The sequence below is a fragment of the Lepisosteus oculatus genome, chromosome 5, assembly GCF_040954835.1.
Source record: "Lepisosteus oculatus isolate fLepOcu1 chromosome 5, fLepOcu1.hap2, whole genome shotgun sequence".
Taxonomy (NCBI): domain Eukaryota; kingdom Metazoa; phylum Chordata; class Actinopteri; order Semionotiformes; family Lepisosteidae; genus Lepisosteus; species Lepisosteus oculatus.
In genome coordinates this window covers 42,081,952-42,100,238 of record NC_090700.1, presented here as the reverse complement: position 1 = coordinate 42,100,238, position 18,287 = coordinate 42,081,952, and the positions used below count along the sequence as shown (strand labels likewise).

General features: G+C 37.0%; 2 protein-coding genes across 12 annotated transcripts in view; both read right to left on the bottom strand.

The window, feature by feature from the left end:
• Positions 1 to 324, bottom strand: part of fah (fumarylacetoacetate hydrolase (fumarylacetoacetase)) — a 119,593-nt gene extending 119,269 nt beyond the window's left edge. Inside the window, exon 1 of the mRNA XM_015342889.2 lies at positions 18 to 324. The gene's annotated coding sequence lies outside the window, so the exon portion shown is untranslated. The remainder of the gene's footprint in view (positions 1 to 17) is intronic.
• A 175-nt stretch (positions 325 to 499) lies between these two features.
• Positions 500 to 18,099, bottom strand: zfand6 (zinc finger, AN1-type domain 6). 11 transcript variants are annotated; one of them, XM_015342890.2, is made up of 10 exons: positions 18,013 to 18,093; positions 10,365 to 10,587; positions 7,349 to 7,503; positions 7,110 to 7,262; positions 6,789 to 6,946; positions 6,241 to 6,355; positions 3,329 to 3,432; positions 2,278 to 2,475; positions 1,726 to 1,842; positions 500 to 1,452 (listed from the first exon to the last, which is right to left on the bottom strand). In XM_015342890.2, exons 4-10 carry the CDS (start codon positions 7,160 to 7,162, stop codon positions 1,304 to 1,306), a joined length of 894 nt encoding a protein of 297 aa, XP_015198376.1. In that variant the 5' UTR covers positions 7,163 to 7,262; positions 7,349 to 7,503; positions 10,365 to 10,587; positions 18,013 to 18,093; the 3' UTR covers positions 500 to 1,303. The 11 variants fall into 11 exon arrangements, with proteins under 11 accessions (XP_015198376.1, XP_015198379.1, XP_015198377.1 ...); XM_015342893.2 differs by having other exon boundaries at positions 18,009 to 18,090; XM_015342891.2 differs by lacking the exon at positions 18,013 to 18,093 and adding an exon at positions 15,570 to 15,669.
• Positions 18,100 to 18,287: the final 188 nt, after the last annotated feature.

The window sequence follows — 18,287 nt, the reverse complement described above, 5'->3', positions numbered from 1 at the left end:
TTTCTGCTTCTACTTACCAAACTCAAAATAAACCATGGAGAGAATTTCCAAATGCTTTCTTGCTATGAATGGTTCTCAGTTTCTCAAAGTGGCAGACTTCTTGCTTTTGGAAGAGGCTTTCTTCTTCACCTGTGACTCCAGTCCCCAAGGTTCCACAATCCCATAAGGTGAGTAAGACCAAGTTTCTGGACAGTACCAGTAAGAACAGCATTGCAGAAATCAAGCATATATCATAAATCTGCTATTCCTGAAGCATGAATAGTGGCATAATTGACACTAATTAATAAATGAGTACTTAGTGATTAATTACTATTCTGTTTCAGTCTGGTAATTCCTAATTTCCTTTAAATATTATAACCAATCAGAGAAAGATGCAAGTGACGTATATAAAAATCAAAAGCAATTCATATCACATTGTTATACCAAAATTACAACTATTGCCATTTTCTCAAAAATTACTGGACACCCAAAACAACGAGTTGCAAAATTTTATAACAAGTTATAAAAATTTGTAATTCTTAACTTTATTTAAGACAGTGAATAAACTAACATAAATACAGCACAATTTCAGGTCATACTTCATTTGTGCACTCTCAGATAAATGAACTATATTGTCCCATTAACACTCACAGCCAGCAATGAAGTGTATACAGGCATTTTATCCCCCCCCCACCACCACCACCACCACTCAAAAGAAACATACAAACTTTTAAACCACAACATCATACATTCTCCTAAACAATTCAGATATAAATAATTTGTGGGAGCATACAAGCCAATAAATGTTGAAACTGTTTTTGTGGTCTGTTAATGTAGAACAAAAGCAGCCTATAATGATTAGAATACATTCAATTATTGATATCTATGAGTGCCTTTTAGAATGCACATTCAAAAGAAATCGTGCTGCAGAGGAAGAAGCCATATACAAAGAAAAAAAGTAAATGCTACAACATGCATTTTATAGTTACCAGAAAAGCACAGCCCTCCAGTTGTTTTCACCTAATTGTTATGAAAGCCCTTAAGTAACTAAAATTAAAATGGCATAAAATAGTATAAGTCCTAGAGTCTGCTCAGATTTCACCATCCAACCACAATGTCCAAAAAAGGGGATGAGTAAAATCATAACTGCAAGGGAAATATTAAAAAAAAAGTAATTTTCAAAAACGCATTTCAGATGACATGCATGATTTATCTACTAAGGATACATAGCTGAGAATCCCCATTAATGGAATTTTAAAAAGAAACAAAACCCTCAAGTCAATGTAAATCACAGGTGTTTTACAAAATCCATCAAACTGATGCTTCAGATCTTCTGTATCTTCTCTCCAACAACTACTGGGTTTTCTTTCCTGATTTTCTCCGCTGCGTCAGCCTTGTAATCAAAGGTACAGTTGTGAATGTCAGAGTATCGGTGGATGCCACAAAACAAGTTTCCACATCTGCAGTCAAAGCCTGTAAACCAATCCAAAAAAAAAAAGGGGGTAAATTTGTACTTCAAAATATACACATACCAGAAGAACTCTGGAGACCAATTCCTGTAGTTATCTCTGTAAACAGTAACATGATGTATTCTGAAGATAAAAATGAACAATTGTGTATCAAAATGAATCACATCCTGGATCATTTCAAAGCTTGAGCCTCAGTGCAGAATATAAGAGAGAAATAAAGACAGACGCTATGCGAAGAGCTGGTGTGTATACTGAACTCGAGACTAGCTGAGCTCACCTGTGAGTCCCACTTTCTTCCGGCATATAAAGCAGCGGTTCTTCTTCTGTTTGGGTTTTTCGGGGGATCTGTCCAGCCCTTCTGAAGAGGCCTGGTCAGAGTCATCCGACACGGAAGCTAAACAGAGAGAGAGAGAGAAGCTCATGAGAATATCGGCTTTTAATAATGACAAAAGAATAACACACCGCCGAAACTTAATATTTTACTAAAGAACAGCAAAGTTGCACTCTTAACATTCGGTCTCCATTCGGGTTAAACCAATTCCACCATTCAAGATGCATTTTCAAACAAATTGTTTTTCAATGTGGGGGCTGGTGTAAAACTAGAATGGAAAATGGATGCAGTGGAAATGTGAATTCACCATGTTTTACCATTATTTTTCCCAGTGGTCTTATTTCCTCTTTAGATTGTACATTGTATAGGAGGTATTTTATTTCCCATAGCCTATGCCTGCACTCAAATTAAAACAAAGCGTCCTTTTGAACCCACAAAGCTGGAAAGCTCAATAAGGACTGCAAGCTAAAGTTATCACCAATTAAGTATTGTACTTACCACACATTCCATTTAATATCTGACCAGTTTCATCTAACTTTCTTTTGGGTCTCTTTGAACTGTCCTCCATGCACTCAGAACCTGTGTCTTTCTCTGAGATGGCTGCTCTATCCAATAGGCCAAGGGGACAGTCCTCCTTTCCTTTACTAACTTCCTTGCATACAGTGACGTTCACTGGTGTTTCTGTGCCCTCTATACCTAATTCAATAATAGGCTTGTCAGTCAATAGTTCCATAAGGTACTCAGCCAGGCCAAGCCTGTCTAGTTTAGATCCAAGGCTCTCCAGTTATAACTTCATAATTGATCAAAGAAACATACCTAGTGTTAATCACTGCCCGCTTCTCCCCAGAATGTGGAAACAGGATGAACATGATTTCCTTATGACCCCCACCACTAAAATTCATCTTAGTTCCCCTAGACATAATGAACCTGTATACAAAATGCAACACTTTTGACTCCTATATTTGATAGAACAAAACTCCAAAGTAATTCTGTAGGTCACCTGATGTATGAGCTTAAACCTACTATTAAAAACTTTCCCTTTAGATATGTAGGGAGTTCTGCCTTTTTGACCTGCAATAAAGCAGAATCACCACAAGAGGCTGCTGTTTAAGACTAAATTTCAGAAATGTAGTTTGAAAACTTAAGAAAAGGGCACTAGCAAAATCAATGGAACAATAATTCAAATCTTACACAGCAATGTACCAACTTTAAAAAAAGAACAGAATCTCAACCTGTCAGACACTCAAAAATTGAAATTTCTTATTCCATTATGCTCGGAAATTCCACATTTTTCTGTCCATCATCATGTAACTCAAATTTTGAGAATGTATGTTAATCCTACTTCAAATCAAATTAGAGGGAAGGACACTAATGCAGCTGTGAGGGCCCATAGTATGTGACATCACAGTCTATCAGGTAAAGATGTATGGCAGCCTTTTCACAGCAGTGAACTTTTCACAAACAAAAGATTTGGTTTAACAAAGTTGAACACAGATTGTGAAGGCAGGGAACTGAAAAAACAAACAAAAAACTTTTTAAAAAACTGTACCATGTAATTCTTCTGTTTTCAGCCCTGTTTTGTCCCCCGTTGAATCATCCTCTTCAGAATTTGTAAGTGATGCTTGTGATAAGAGAGTCTGGCGCGTCACAATGCTAAAAGCATTCAAAGGGTTGTTTTTTAAACAAACAATGGAACACTGATTTTTATAACAGGGACTATTATCTAGGAATGCATACTGATGCACAATGAAAATGCAACTATGTTTTACATCAACAGCTCATTGGGCATATGATTAATGGTATTTACAATTTAAATAGTGAGCAGATTTGTTGATCAACTAGCATTTTACCTGGGGATAATATACTGATCTCAACGCGTGCTATTTCATTAAAAAAACAGGTACTCAAGGTGGTATTTGAGATGAGTTAAAAATGCCAAGATGAGTTTAATAAAAATCTGTATTAATGAAAACTATATCAAAACTTTTGTTGAACACGAGAATAGCTCAAGACTCCAACCGTGTCCTGTTTGAGTAAGGAAGATTCATGTTGCCTCTGCTTGAGTAATCAGAAGGCTACAACAGAAAAGCCAGGAAACCAGCCCTGTGAGGGACATAGGATTCATGAGTTTTTGGACACAAAATTCAAGGGCTTCCGAGAACTTGTCAATCTGTAAAGATCACAATTAAGACCTGGCTGGGGTTGAGATGTTTAGATGAGTCAACCAATAATAAAACGTTGACAAATACCATAACATCAACGTTCTGGTCAATGTACATGTGTCAATGAATCCTAGCATGAATCAGTAAAATTTTATTTTTCAAGAGCACCAGTTCATTTTTCTCTCCTTTTTGTGGGCCATTTATTGTGGCACACACATTAAAAAAAATCATTTAAAATTGTTAACTTTTTAACCGCTGTCATCTGACTGCCACTCATATACATTATTTTTTTTTAAATTGAAACTGCAGTGAATTGTCGATTTTGCTTAAAAATGATTCAATAAATTAAACAGCTTTGTGATGTAAACTTGTGGAACCAGCCAACATAACCAAATATGGTCAATTTAGTTATGCACAATAACTACACTACTATACATATACTGTTAAGCAGTGAATAATAAATAAAAAATGGCATTTATGAGAAAAATCATAAGCCCAAGAACAATGGTGGTAAGTAGTGATCTTCAACGACGTAATGGCACACTGCTGTAACTACTCTGCTGTTTCACCCCTATACTCTAAATTTTAAATATAAGTGTTATAAGCTCAAAGGCCTTTTAAGATTAGATTTATTTTGCTGTAAAATAAAGCATGATGTACAGCACAAACATGCATTAAAACAGCTTTTTAAAACCAAACTTGAAACTGAATTCCTAATATCTTTCTCTGAGACCTTTATGTCCTCTATGGATATAAAATATAAAAATATTAGTATATTAAAATGCAGTGCAATTTCTCAAAATTCATTTAGGCTGTTCTAAATATGATTCAAGTAAATTCTTCAATTTATAAAGTTTTAAAATGCATACTGAGCTTCAAAAAAGCCATCATGATTTATACATACTGTATATGTGTTTGGCAAAACAGCATACCTATTTTGAATATTGATATTTTCAGCACTATTTTGATTGACTGACCACTAATGGTCAATCGTGATACACTCAAGTGACTTTATTGCATAAGACCTAAACCACCTCATTACTTAGAATGCTGATTGAGTGTAGGCAAATGTCAAACCTTGTGATAATCAAGAAAAAACACAGAAACCAATATGCCCTACTTAACAATAAAAGAGGCATTGTTCTTTTGATATGTTGGATGCTGAACTAATCACCTCAGGTAGACTGGCAAGCAGTGGAGTCAAGTTCACTTTAGTGGTAACCACCCTGACAAGACATTGGTAAGTGTAGCTCAGACATGCAGAATGATATGCTAATTGTTGAGTACAACAGAGCAATCTATTGGGAGTTCATGTGTGATAGACTAGGAAGGAGTGTTCAGTTGCTACTGAACTACATTGTACTGACTGATGGCACTACATCACTACATTGATCAGGAAGTAGGATGTGAAAAATTCTAGCAGGACAACACACTTCAGCATTTCTTTTCTTCATGCGGCTGTTGTAAGAGCTTCATTAGCAAGATGCGATTGTGACACTTAAGCTACAGATGCCTTACCTGCCAGACTTGATCATCTACATGATAGAAGGGGGCAAAACCTGACATCCAGGGCTCAAAGATCAGTGAGTAGGCACAGGCTCCGTGAAAGTAAAGGGACTGGGAACAGCATTAGATGGATTTTTTACATTTACCTAATTTTAACTGAAATATCTTCTCAGTGCATTTTATAGGAGTATCTTAGCATTACTCACAAAGGTAACTCATGTAGACATGGAAATATGTTTGAATTGTCATCATTAAGGCTTTAATTTAATTGAATAATTTAGAATTTAATTAGAAGAGAACCCATTAGGCGCTTGACCCTTCTTAGTCCAAGACTTATGCGGTCATAAATTAACACTACATGTGTTTGCCCTAGAATAAACCTTTTTCTGGAAAGGTGACAAGTCTGAGATCAGAAGCAAAAGGACAGTACAAATCTTACCACCTACAGTAAAGAAAACATTCTAGCTAGAAATGGGGAGAAAAAATCAGGTTTAAGAGAATGATTTTGAAGGTGTGCACTTGAAACATTTATAGAATTCACAATGGTTTGACAATATGCGCTCTTTTTATTATAATGTCATACTCATGTTTAAAATCAGTGATGTGTGATGTCCCCTCACCTCTGAGGCAGAAAGATTTATAAAGCAAGAAACAGTTTGGGTAAGTCTTCCAAATGCTCGCTAGCACTCCTGGGCTGATTTAAACTGGATAGTTCTGTTTGCTCCATTGAACCATGCATTCTACAGCCAAAGCCAATGTTTGTGTAGGAAACACATAAACATGAAATCTGTACCTGCTCTGCTCCAGTGGTGTAGCTGTCTGGGTTAGGGTTGCTGTGACGTCTGCAGGATTTCCTTCTGAACACTGTACTGGTAAAGATTCTCCTAAACTACTCACACCAGAAGGGGCTGTGAAGAACAATAGGCAACTCTTTTTTAATCATTCAGGCATATATATTCCACTCCGAAGGAAATGGTATAAGAAAATGCTGAAAACATTCCATGGCTAGAATTGAAAATGTGCATATACTGATCCAAAAAGATCCGAGTTTTTTACATCATTTGCACATTGACATCAAACCCTTTAAGGAAAAAGGATACAATTTAAAAAATTAGAGTTTAGAGAGACTACTGGCATTGGTATTTTATTAGCAAAATAAAGGACTTAAAGGTACTGGCTGCTTATGCATTTGTGCATGGTATTTCAATAAGAAAACTCGGTATTCACTTGAAAGCCAAACAGTTTGTGATGGTCACAGGAAGATGCGTTTTAATGAACCTGAATCATATTACTTAGCAGGGTGATGGAGGCTTCAATGCAACATAATGAATCTTTACTTACCTGGGGGGCTGACTCTCCCATTACTGTTCTGTCTCTGCACAAAATCCTTATAACAAACTGAACACATTCCATTTGTACGAGGGTTCCCATAAAATCCACAGCCAGTGGCACAGAGCATAGGCACTTGGGTTTGGTTAGTCTCTTGAGCCATATCCCACCTACAGGAAACAAAAATAAAGCAGACTTAATGTCAATTACAAATAATTTCTATATTGGGAAGCAAAACCAGTTCAACTGCTTCACAAACACAAAAAGTTGAAAACATGGTTAAAAAAAGGTTAAAAATAGAATGGCGATCCCAAATCTGCTACTTGGTCTCACCTTGCTGCCAGCTGAGAAGGTGTGAGCAGTTGGCTTCCAGATGGTTTTGGCATCAAGGTAGCAGGTAATAAAAAAAGGCATGTAGAATGTGTAACTTCAAAACCAAGCTTTTAAACTCTGTGATTTTTATCCTTTGGCCATGACTTTGTAGATCTACAGTACAAACATGACTGCACAATAAAGCATTTTCTCAACAGACACTGCACTGTAGCAAGTATCTAATTAACTGGTATACCCACTTAGTAACTCGTTGCTGCTACACTGCAGTTGAAGTGTGTTTTTGCCACAGGATAGGGAAAAGCTCATCAACAGCACATCTCAGCGGCACCGCATGGCGATACAAAAACCCCTTGTGTCACATCTGCTGCTACCGGGTTTGGATCACTGCAACAGCCTAAATATAGAATAGCTGCATCAACTGAGAGTAGCAGCGGCTGTGTAGCAATACCCACTTATTGCTCTTTTAGAACTGAAATAATCAGGCTGAGTAAGACAAAACAGAATGGGAAGCATCACCTATGTTTGTGACAGTCCAGTACAAAGTCTTATTAAAATGTAGGAAAAAACACAAACAAATTGACAATAAGCAGACATCCCAGAGCTCTCACTATCCACGTTGCTCTTTGTTCTTCAATGCACATAGCACCTGGTCTCTAGTGTATCATACAGCACTGTTACTAAAAACCACACATTTCAGTCAGCAAAACCAAACTCAAAAGAAGAGTGTTTAAATTAACGAACGAGCAATAGTAAATACCTATAACAGGTCTGACAATGTTTAACAGAAAGGGTGTTGGGTGAAATCCAATGACACTATTCTGTACAAGTATAAGTAAGGAGCACTCTTTTCATATGCATCTTAAGCAAAAAGCAATTTTTTACAATCCAGTAAACAGTTCTAATTCACTGTGTAGCATCATTATGCCATAGATTAAATCTTGTACTCCAAGGTGAAATAAAAAATAAAAATAATGAGAAAGATAAATACATTTCTTAAAGGGAAATAGTACATTCAAGTGGCTTGATGGCAAGCAGTACAGGCTTTTGTCTGCAAAGCACCACGTGAACAGAGCTTGGCTGGTATGCCTGAGAGGAGGTAAAGCAATCTCCACTTCTGGAGAAAAGACTCTGGTCTATTTCTGAGACATCTACACTAACTGCAGAGATTACATTCTCACAGTGAAAATGTAAGAACAAAACAATTGTTTTTCGTAAAAAAAAAAACTAAAAAAAAAGGTTTCCTTGAGGATCATGGTTTCTGTAGTCAATGTACTACTGCCACACAGCATAACAAAACAGCAGATTATTCACCAAAATCTAAAAACTATCAAACTGCACGTAGTCTTTGAAGAAAAAGAAATATGGACTTAGAATTGGAAATATAACCTTCGACTAGTGCTAACTGAGATCAATGAAACCTGTCCTAAAACTTTTAAACTTTAAACTTCCAGTACCACAAAGCTGTTATCATGTCTGTTTCAGACTAGATATTTTCTCAGCCTACTGCCCTGTTGAATGTCTAAAATAGTGGATGTGCTGCAGAGCCTGTTGATTAACACCAGCAATTTCACCTTCACTGTTGAATAGTACAAGTAAAGTCTTTAAGAATTAAAACACCCATGGGTATTGCATAGTTTTGGAGTGAGAGGCATTGTCTATACTATGTCTAATTAAAAGTTAATGTTAAAACAACCTGTGCAAAACCTCTAACAAGATCAAACAAGTTCTGCTGGTACGTGCAGGTTTAACTGAACATTATCACATATCTAAATAATTTAACAGAATACTAGATGCTGCTGTCAAGATGTATTCCCAAATAATGCTAAATTAATGAAAAAATTGCAATGCTAAGAATTACTCTTCAAAAACTCACTTAATGTAATAATAATCAATTATTGGCATTTCACGCCATTTACTTTTAGAAATTTGAGCAGGAGAGCCCAGGCTAACATTGAGATTCCACGATTTTTATTTAAAATTAAACCAAATATGAATGTATTCTCAATTGACTAATTTGGAGTCACAACCTGCATGAGATCTATTTATACAGCAGGGCATGTACTGCAGCAATTTTAAGGGGTGTACCCTTGAGCAAAGTATAACAGGAATAGGAATGTCTTAACCATGAGCTCCCGTTTCAGAGTCCAAAGCTGTACTGTGCTGCTGCCCTGTCAAGAAGACATTACTGACTGAGAAAAAACACTGCATGTTTTTTCTGTCTCACTCCTGCAGAGGGCACAACATATAGTACAACTACAAGTACAATTTGCATTGGTGGTTCAGTGGTAGAATTCTCACCTGCCCGGGTTTGATTCCTGGCCAATGCAGTGCTTTTCGAGCCAGCACCATATCACCCTGCAACTCACAACTGGCGATCCACTGAAGCAACCCAGGTGTGAGCTTGGTCAGTACCTGGATAGGAGACCACTTGGGAAAAACTAAGGCTGCTGCTGGAAGAGGTGTTAGTGGGACCAGCAGGAGGTGCTGTGTGGGTCCTAATGCCCCAGTATAGTGACGGGGACACTATACTGTAAAAAAATAAGGCGCTGTCCTTTGGATGAGATGTTAAACTGAGGTCCTGAATCTCTGTGGTCATTAAAAACCCCAGGGTGTTTCTTTTTAAAGAGTAGGGGTGTAACCCTGCTGTCCTGCCCAAATTTCCCAATGGCCTTCACCAATCATGGCCTCCTTATAATCCCTTCTTTCAATTAGCCTCATCACTGTGCTGTCCTCTACACTGAGCATACTGGTGCGCTATTGCTCCCGTCACATCATCCAGGTGGATGATGCACAGTGGTGGTGGAGGGGAGTCCCCATCACCTGTAAAGTGCTTTGAGTGCAGTGTCCAGAAAATTACTATATAAGTGTAAGGAATCATTATTATAAATTGTTAATCTGGACAAACCACAATGATTCTTCTGTTTAATAGTTGCATAATTACCTTAATAAAGGTATCTGAAATACTCTTAAAACAACAGTTCCAATGCATTGGTTACAAAAAACAACCAGAGATGAAGATTTGATAGTAAAGAGGCTTTCTTAGCAAGAATCAGGAAAATCAGACTATTTTATTGCAAACTAATTCTTTCAGAATAAAGTACCATCTCAAATCACATTAGACGTCAAGCAGCTACAACAGCATGTACTGTATACAGCTCAAAGGTAAAGCTCAGAGAGACAACCAAGCAGTAAGACAGCACATGAAATAAGCCAAGACAAAATACACTGAAGCCAAGAAAATCATTGCTAACGTACAGTAATGCCACATTTGTAATTGACAGTCCAGTGTTTTATTTTACATCTACTGTTGGTCTCCATCCAAGAACATGTGGGTAAGGGTCAAATAATGCAGTTTTGGAGAACAAATATCACTTTTGCCCCGCCTCCAGCTGAGGTGTGAAGGAGGCAAGTGTTGGGGCTTCAGTAAGAGCTCCTAGTCCAGGGGTTCCAGAGTCAACGAACTGAAGGCAATGGAGTTCTGAGGAGGAAGCAGAATATATGAGGTCCTGCAGTGAAGTATAATAGAATTAATAACTTTGCTTGCTTACAGCAAAACCTGATTAAGAACCTCACACTTATGAAGAACCAATGCATCTACGAACAAAGAATGACAATACACACAATTTAAGATGTCTACAATTACTATAGGAAACAAACATATATAGTTCTCTATAGAGATAGTGCAAAATAAAATTCTATTCCTTATATGAGCCTTAAAGCATCTATTGATAAAGATCTGGGACCTCTGAGTTTTGACCAAGTTCATTAGTTCCATTATGCTAGGAATGGCCAACTACTGCCCATGAGCACTAGAGGGTATTCAGAGTTTCATTTCAAAAGTTCTCCAAATGGTTTAATAGAACAACTTACCTGCTTAAGTAGTCAAAACAAAATTGGTAATCTAGAGAAAAAGATTTCTGAATGATCTTATCCGGATAGATTGTGGTTATCCAGGAATAGCCAATAGCATGTCACTGCCAAACAGAAATAATTTGAACAAAGTCTGCCTCTGTTAAGAGGAATGTGAACTACAACAACTAGGGTAATTAAACAAGAAACAATGCAACTTAAAAAACCTCTTAGGAAATACTCCTCTAATGTCTCATTACAGCTCAGGACGGAAAGGGTACCTAATGAAAATGCTCTCTAAAACAGCTTGACCTTCTCATCCAGCTCAAGCTATTATGATGTTGCTTAATCAGCAGAATAAATTAATTCAATTAATTAAGAAATGAGATCAATTATTTTCTAAATGCTATAAATCTTTTCTGCACACTTACTATTTAAATTATGCTAATCTCATTATCTTCTTCCATTGCATCAAGAAAATGTAAACAATATTCATGAAGTCCCCTCCCATTAGAATGAGGTAAAGCTTTGCCTATGAACAATCTGTTAATATGCTAGGACCTTTTTAGCATGACAGTACCCGAGTATTGTCACTGTTATCTTTTATCCTCCCATTTGTGATAATCACATGTCCTGCCCTGTGACAACACCTTTCACGCAATCTCACAATTACCTCTTGCCAGTGCGGTAGACTTTAAATTAAAACTTTAATTCCAGGATCACAGTACTCTAGCATTGGTCTATACCAAATGGGAAATTGCATCTCCTGCCTTCTGCATTCTGTCACACACAAATCTAAACTGTGCTAAATTAGATCTCTAAGATTAATTAAAGGTTGATCATCATAACGTTTCCCCATTATACAAGAAAAACAACTCACACTACCACTGAATATTAATAAGGAATTCTAGATGCATCAATTTTCAAGACAATGGAAAGTGTTATTTAAAGATAATTTCTCCCTCATTTTCATTTGGTAAACAGGGAAACACTAGCTACTCTGCTGAACTAACTGCAGATTCCATGTCGCTTGACAACCTAGTAATTTGTATATACAAATTCCACTTGTAGCTTTCTGCGGTGCATTTTATATTCCAGTATTTCACTGGATTATCACAATGGGCTCAGAAAATGTACAGACTAGCTCAGCAGTGACGAATATCACTTAGTTCTAACTGTTTGATTACGAACACTCAGAGTTATGTATTATCCTACATAAATACAGTTGAAAAGCATGTGAAATGCACTTTTGTTTGTAAAGTATAGAAAGTTCTTTAATAAGTCTTTAATTTTTGATTTAAATTCTAAACATAAAAACAGAATTCCTTTCAATATCTTGAAAGATGAAACATAAGGAGTACATTCTACAAAAAAGAGCTGTTGCTGTTTAGAAAAACAACAATATAACCTCACGCTGTAGTGTGGTTGTCTGAGGTACTTCTCAAAATCAAATAACTCTTACCAGTATAGCTTGTTTCTATCATGTTTAAAGCTATTATTTCCCCACTTCAGTCACAATTCAGACAACACCCATCTTAAAAAAACGTCTTCTTAAAAGCGCTGTACTGTACAAACAGGAACAGATTTACAGTCCCTCAGAAATACTGCATGGTATTTCAAATATTTTGTGCAATGTAGTGTAGCCACTGTAAATACCTGTCCAAAGCTGTACAGCAAGTGCAGTCATTTTAATTCTGTTACATTTCAGTACTGCACTAAGTAAACACTGCAATCAAATAGGAACATTGTTCCCAATCCTTATTTTTTCCTCTAAATGCACCATTGACTGATTTTGAACAATGCTTGCTTGTAGAATTAAAACAGTTGTGATAAAGTAGTCGACACAAAGCCCCATTTTGCAGAACAGCTATAAAGCACTTCAGTCCACTGCGAATTTAATTATTTGCAATACCAATTTGCTTTATCTTGTATGGTGACAGAGTCAATTGCCCTATTAAGGATATAAATATAAGGATCCACCTTAAACTTAAATTTCATACAGACTTAACATGTCTAAGAGTGACACCCCACTGCTCATCTTTCTAGTAGTAATTAGTGAGACTCCAGAAAAGTACACAGCCTCAGTAAACAATCTACTGTTAGAATCTGTGAGCTTTAACCCTGAAGTAACACTTTATAACATTAAAAAACTACCCAATTAAATGTGTTTACAAACTGGCAACTGTTGATTGTCAAATTAAATCATTTCAGAAAGCAAAAATAAATTAAACCTCTCTGCTTTTTATCTCACTTTTTGCAAGAAACCAGTGACATTTACATTACAATTAATACTTCAGTACTGTAAAGGAACAGACAGGTCATATAATTGTATGCTTTACATCATACTGCTTCAGCAACAGTCCTGTATCTGCTGCTCTGGAACCATATTTGACACTTTTGCAGCCTATTTTTAACAAAAATAAATGTTTCTGGAGGCATGTAATTTTCCCGCGGTTCCTCTGGCAGCTGGTTTTCATATTGTAATTCTAAAATGGGATCAACCGTGGCCTGACAACCATTTGCTCACCAGTAAAAAAAGAAATATTCAGGCAAACCTTAAGAGAGCCACCAAATAATAAGACAAGGTTTCTGATGGTGGGATGCAAATTTTTCTTGAACACCAAACAGACTCCAAAGACTAATCGACACTTTCCAGCATTACAGCTTATATAATGAAAACATTATTAATCTCAGTTACTTAACTGAGAAGGGCTCATAAATCATCACGAGAAAGAAAAAACGTGGGTCAGAGGAACTAGTACTATGAAAATGTTCTTCACTCAATATTGCCAAGACGCACTGCAACACCTGAAACAGCTCTTTCATTACAACAATTCCTGCTAAATTGCCCATTTATCTTTTCACTTTCAAAAAAAGTAAAGTTTACCAACACAATGAGAAAGCTCTCATGATACTTGTGTAAGGATGTATTTCTTGTACAGCAAGGCAAAGTTAGAAATTCCCCAAGCAGGCCTAAATCTTCTCAGATCACACATGATGATCCCCTAACAGGAAAACAGATCACCCTAAATTAAAAATGAAACTAATGTGCAGAAGTGTGACTAGTTAATCAGCAAATAAAAATATAACATGTTCAAGAAACCTATAAATAGTTTACAATAATAATGAGAATTTGAAAGACTTACATACATATATACATTCTTGTTCTTTTTAAGACCACACACAATTGGGCTTACATCGTACTGAGGCACAACACAGGTAAAGATAAAAAAAATATTAAGGTATATTCCCACTAGGTGTGCAGTTAGCAAGATGTATTTATAATGGTCATAAAGTCTTAAAACAATCTTAAAATTCCCACATATGCCATGGTAGACAGACTAACTCCAGTAACCACCCTGTTCAGTTCTCTCTGTACCTTGAGCTCCAGAAGTTCAGGGCCAATGCTGATTATCAGATGCAAGTGTAGACTTTTACTACTACTACTATAACAATGGACATAACACATAGATCACCATCAGTGTATGAAAATATAGCTAATAGTTTAATACAGTACTGTGATAATACAACTATATGGAATCTATTCAAAAAACAATTAACCAGAGCTATCCAGCTTGGAACATTTGTCCTTCAAATATTTCACACCTCACAGATTCCATTTAAAATTGCTATCATATTTTTGAATGTTTTACAGCATAATGCTCATCTCCCTAGGAGTAATTTTGCCCATGTCATTTGCTACAGGAAAATACATATCAATCAAATAAATCTCAATTTGCCCCATGAAGGAATTCCTTTCAAAGTTTCAGTGTACAGTACGTCTGAGAAAAACATTTGTCCCATAAAGAACCTCTTGTTCTTCAGATGGGAAACGATAAAAAAACGTGACACTTCTCTTATGACACAGAAGCTATACACACTAATGCAGGATATAGTTCTCGCTTTATAAAGCACCAATGACTTATTCACTATTGACGCCACCTGTTCTAGAGTTGTCACCACTAGAAACACCGGACAAAAACAGAATTCTCCCCTCGGCTTTAACATGTCAGCGTTTGCTTTGTGGTGTACACAGCAATTATTTTACAGGGTTATGTGAGCGATGGATAATTCCATCCAACTTTTGAAATTACACCATATAAATTATATTAAAACAACGTCCGTGCCTTTATTACGATTAAGTTGATGTGATAGTTGTTTCTCCTTTAAAACCCCAAGTGTGATGTTGAAACAATTAGTGCAATCTAAGAACAACCCGGTTGTCACAGAACAGCTAACTGTACTTACACAATATTAATGAAACAAAGTGTTTCCAACGCAGAGCTTGTTAACAACATTTAACTATATTCTTGTAATGGCTCTCTGATCTTTAGTTTAAATATTCTTGATTTCATTCGGTAATAAGTATTTTCAAAATTGTAAAAAGCTGCTTAAAACCTGTAAATACCAGACTTAACGACGCTAAATCCCTAAACATCCTTATTTCCCGTCTCTATAACAGTGTCCTTTTGTTCTAGCTGCCGGCATCGATTTTAACACAATGCCATCTCGATAAATCAATGGTATGGTTATTTCCTAGAGCACCCTGTGCCAAAATAATCCTTTTTGGTTAGAAATATGAATAAATTCTAACTTAAACATCGAACCTACCGACAATTTCGAACCCAGATCCCCCTTCTTCATCAAATTCTCGACTACACCAGCCAAAACAGGGACTACCTACCCCACGGCAAGGCACGCCCCTGCCCAGCTCCGATTGGTCAGATCTATGGTGAACCCACCCATTCCCGCCTCTTTTTGATTTAACTCACGTCAATCATTGTTATGAACTTTTCATCCAACAAGTTAGGTTGAGTTAACAAAAACCTTTTTAAATGGTTTATGCTTACAACTCTAAAAGGAACACTGCACTATTTTGTTGTTCAATTATCAACACATGATATATATACATACAATATTAAAACTAAAAGTAAACGCACTATGACGCCCTTTAACGCCATAATTAGAACCAGATTAGAAAATGTGCCGCCGTTAGACTAACAAAAAGTGGTTTTAGACGTGATATAAAATAATGCAGCATACTACTAGTGCTACATGTTAATTACCGAGTCAAACTAACTTCACAATCAAGTGCGAATAATTGAAAACGAAAAGTAGACTGCAAAGACTATCAAAAAAGATACTGCATTCGAACTTGGGAGTTACGAGGTTGTCACACAGGAAATGAAACTTGCAGACGAATTTGCTGCACTCACTGCGCTGCTTACCTGAACGCGCGCACACACCTTCCTGACCCGGAAGGCAAGCGAACCCGTCTCAGGTAACAGCTCGCACTGCTGTCCGGCAACATTTCTGCAGTTTTCCCACACTGAACAGTTGTCACGTTGGGTTTGCGAAAGAGCAGACACTCATTTGGATCAAGGTTCATGTCAAGAGCAAAACTGGTCTGGAAGACATCGACTAGTGGCGTAATCTATTTTTTACTGAACTGCTAGGATTAGCAGTAGGTACAGGTCAACACCCAGAAAAAAAAGAGGTTACTTTAGATAAGAAAGGTTTAGGTCGCACTCTCCAGTTAAAAAGGTGGATAAATAAAACGCACAATGCCAAAGATTTCAATTACAATGTTCATTTAAAACTTGTAAAATACAGATAAAAACTGTACAGCATAGGGTGTGCAAAACCACCATTGTTGCATCTATGCTCCCACATTTTTTCCTATTTGACAGACTTGGTTTAAGAGCCGTATGTGCTAAACAGCTTATAAATCCCCTTGGCCATATAGGTTTGGAGTGATGGGAGATCTCTTTTCAGAAAATCAGTTTCATTCAGAAGCCCCAGTTATTTATGACGTAAATCCGTCATTATAACATAAGTAAGGACTGAAGAAAAAATACTAGAACGAACTGTATGTCCTCAAAACAACAGCAAGAGCTGCCGTCCTTAACTGCTGTCCTAGACTCGAGGTGATAAACTTGTCTTAAATTTTCAGAAGCCCTTGGACAGTTTCTAAGGACTTGTTATTGGTCCATTATCATCACTCCCTCCTCCGAATCATGACTGACTGGATACAACATGGATTAATTTACTGTCCCAAAATATTCAGTCCCCCGTGTGATCCATTCAACACATGTACACTAATTACTTGTTCCTTTGCAGCCTACGCATGCTGACGCAGCTACCCACCTGAACTATATGTACACTAATGTTTGGAATCGCTTCTGTAAGACTCGGTGAAACCATTTACAGCCAGTTGGTTCTTGCAACCTTTCAGTCAGACCGACTTAAAAACAATTTCCTACTTTCCAGGGGCAATGTTCTGCTTTAATTTAAACTGGAGAAAATAACAAGTGATGTTTACTCGCACCACAGCCTACTACAAATGACTGCTGTAAATCAATTCCTTTAAATACAAAAACAAAACCAGAGGTACAGAAGAACCTCAATTTAGTTTCGCCCTCTTACGTCCAATGAAACCGTTAATTGTAATTTTTTGTTTCTAACGCGTTTTATTAGATAACTTTTCTTGGGCTTCACTTTATAAAGACCTAAAACTAGTCTAAAAATGTAATTCACTTCCATAAACAAGTACTCTATAGTGCTTGAATCAGGACTAAGGAAATAGGTTCAACGATACAGTAAAGCACGAATCAATAGTTCTGTCCTTGAAACGCACAATACACGTTTCAGAATAGTGAATCGACAAATAGTTACAAAGAAACACAAACAAGCCAGAGAGCTTAGGAACAACACAATGCTGCACACAACCGGTGGGGGTGGGGTTGTTACAGATGATCTGAAGACCAGGCATTCGGGGGGAGTTTGTCACCTTTCTTGGGAGGCCAAACTTACAACCCCAAAGAAAATTAGGCTTCGAGTTAAATAAGTGATCGCAAAAAACTTCTGTAAAAAAAACTTAGTTAAAAACATTATTGAAACAGGGGTTACAACGCCAACAGACACCGTACAAAGTGTCTAATTTACTCCATACAAACGTTGAACAAAATAAGCTTCGCGAACTATGTTTGAACACTTTCCAAATAAAACGAAGGTCTAATGCAATCGGAAATCGCTATTAAAAGAACTTACGTACTCTTGGAAAACTCAGCGAGCAGACCCTGCAGTCTGGCTGCGCTCCCGTCCAGCCTCCCCAACCACCTCGTTTGTCACTTTCATCCCCACCTCAACTGCGTCATGGCGTCACAAACGGCCAGGCAAACTGATTGGTCATAAAGGCTTTACGTCATCTGCCGAGAAACAGTTTTCACTTCAATGTTTTCAACTGTATAACAGATTGTATTTTAACTGAAAAGATGTGGTCCGTGATTAGAAAAATAATCGTTGTAAAGAGTTGGAATTCGTTTCTTA

Bases quoted from the DNA above. Each gene is read 5' to 3' on its own strand.
- zfand6 (XM_015342894.2), bottom strand. From the start codon at position 7,162: ATGCCAAAACCATCTGGAAGCCAACTGCTCACACCTTCTCAGCTGGCA. The intron at 6,356-6,788 runs GTAAGTAAAGAT...TGTTCTTCACAG, and splicing joins TGGGAGAGTCAGCCCCCCAG to CCCCTTCTGGTGTGAGTAGT. The intron at 1,843-2,277 runs GTAAGTACAATA...CTCTCTGTTTAG, and splicing joins GATATTAAATGGAATGTGTG to CTTCCGTGTCGGATGACTCT.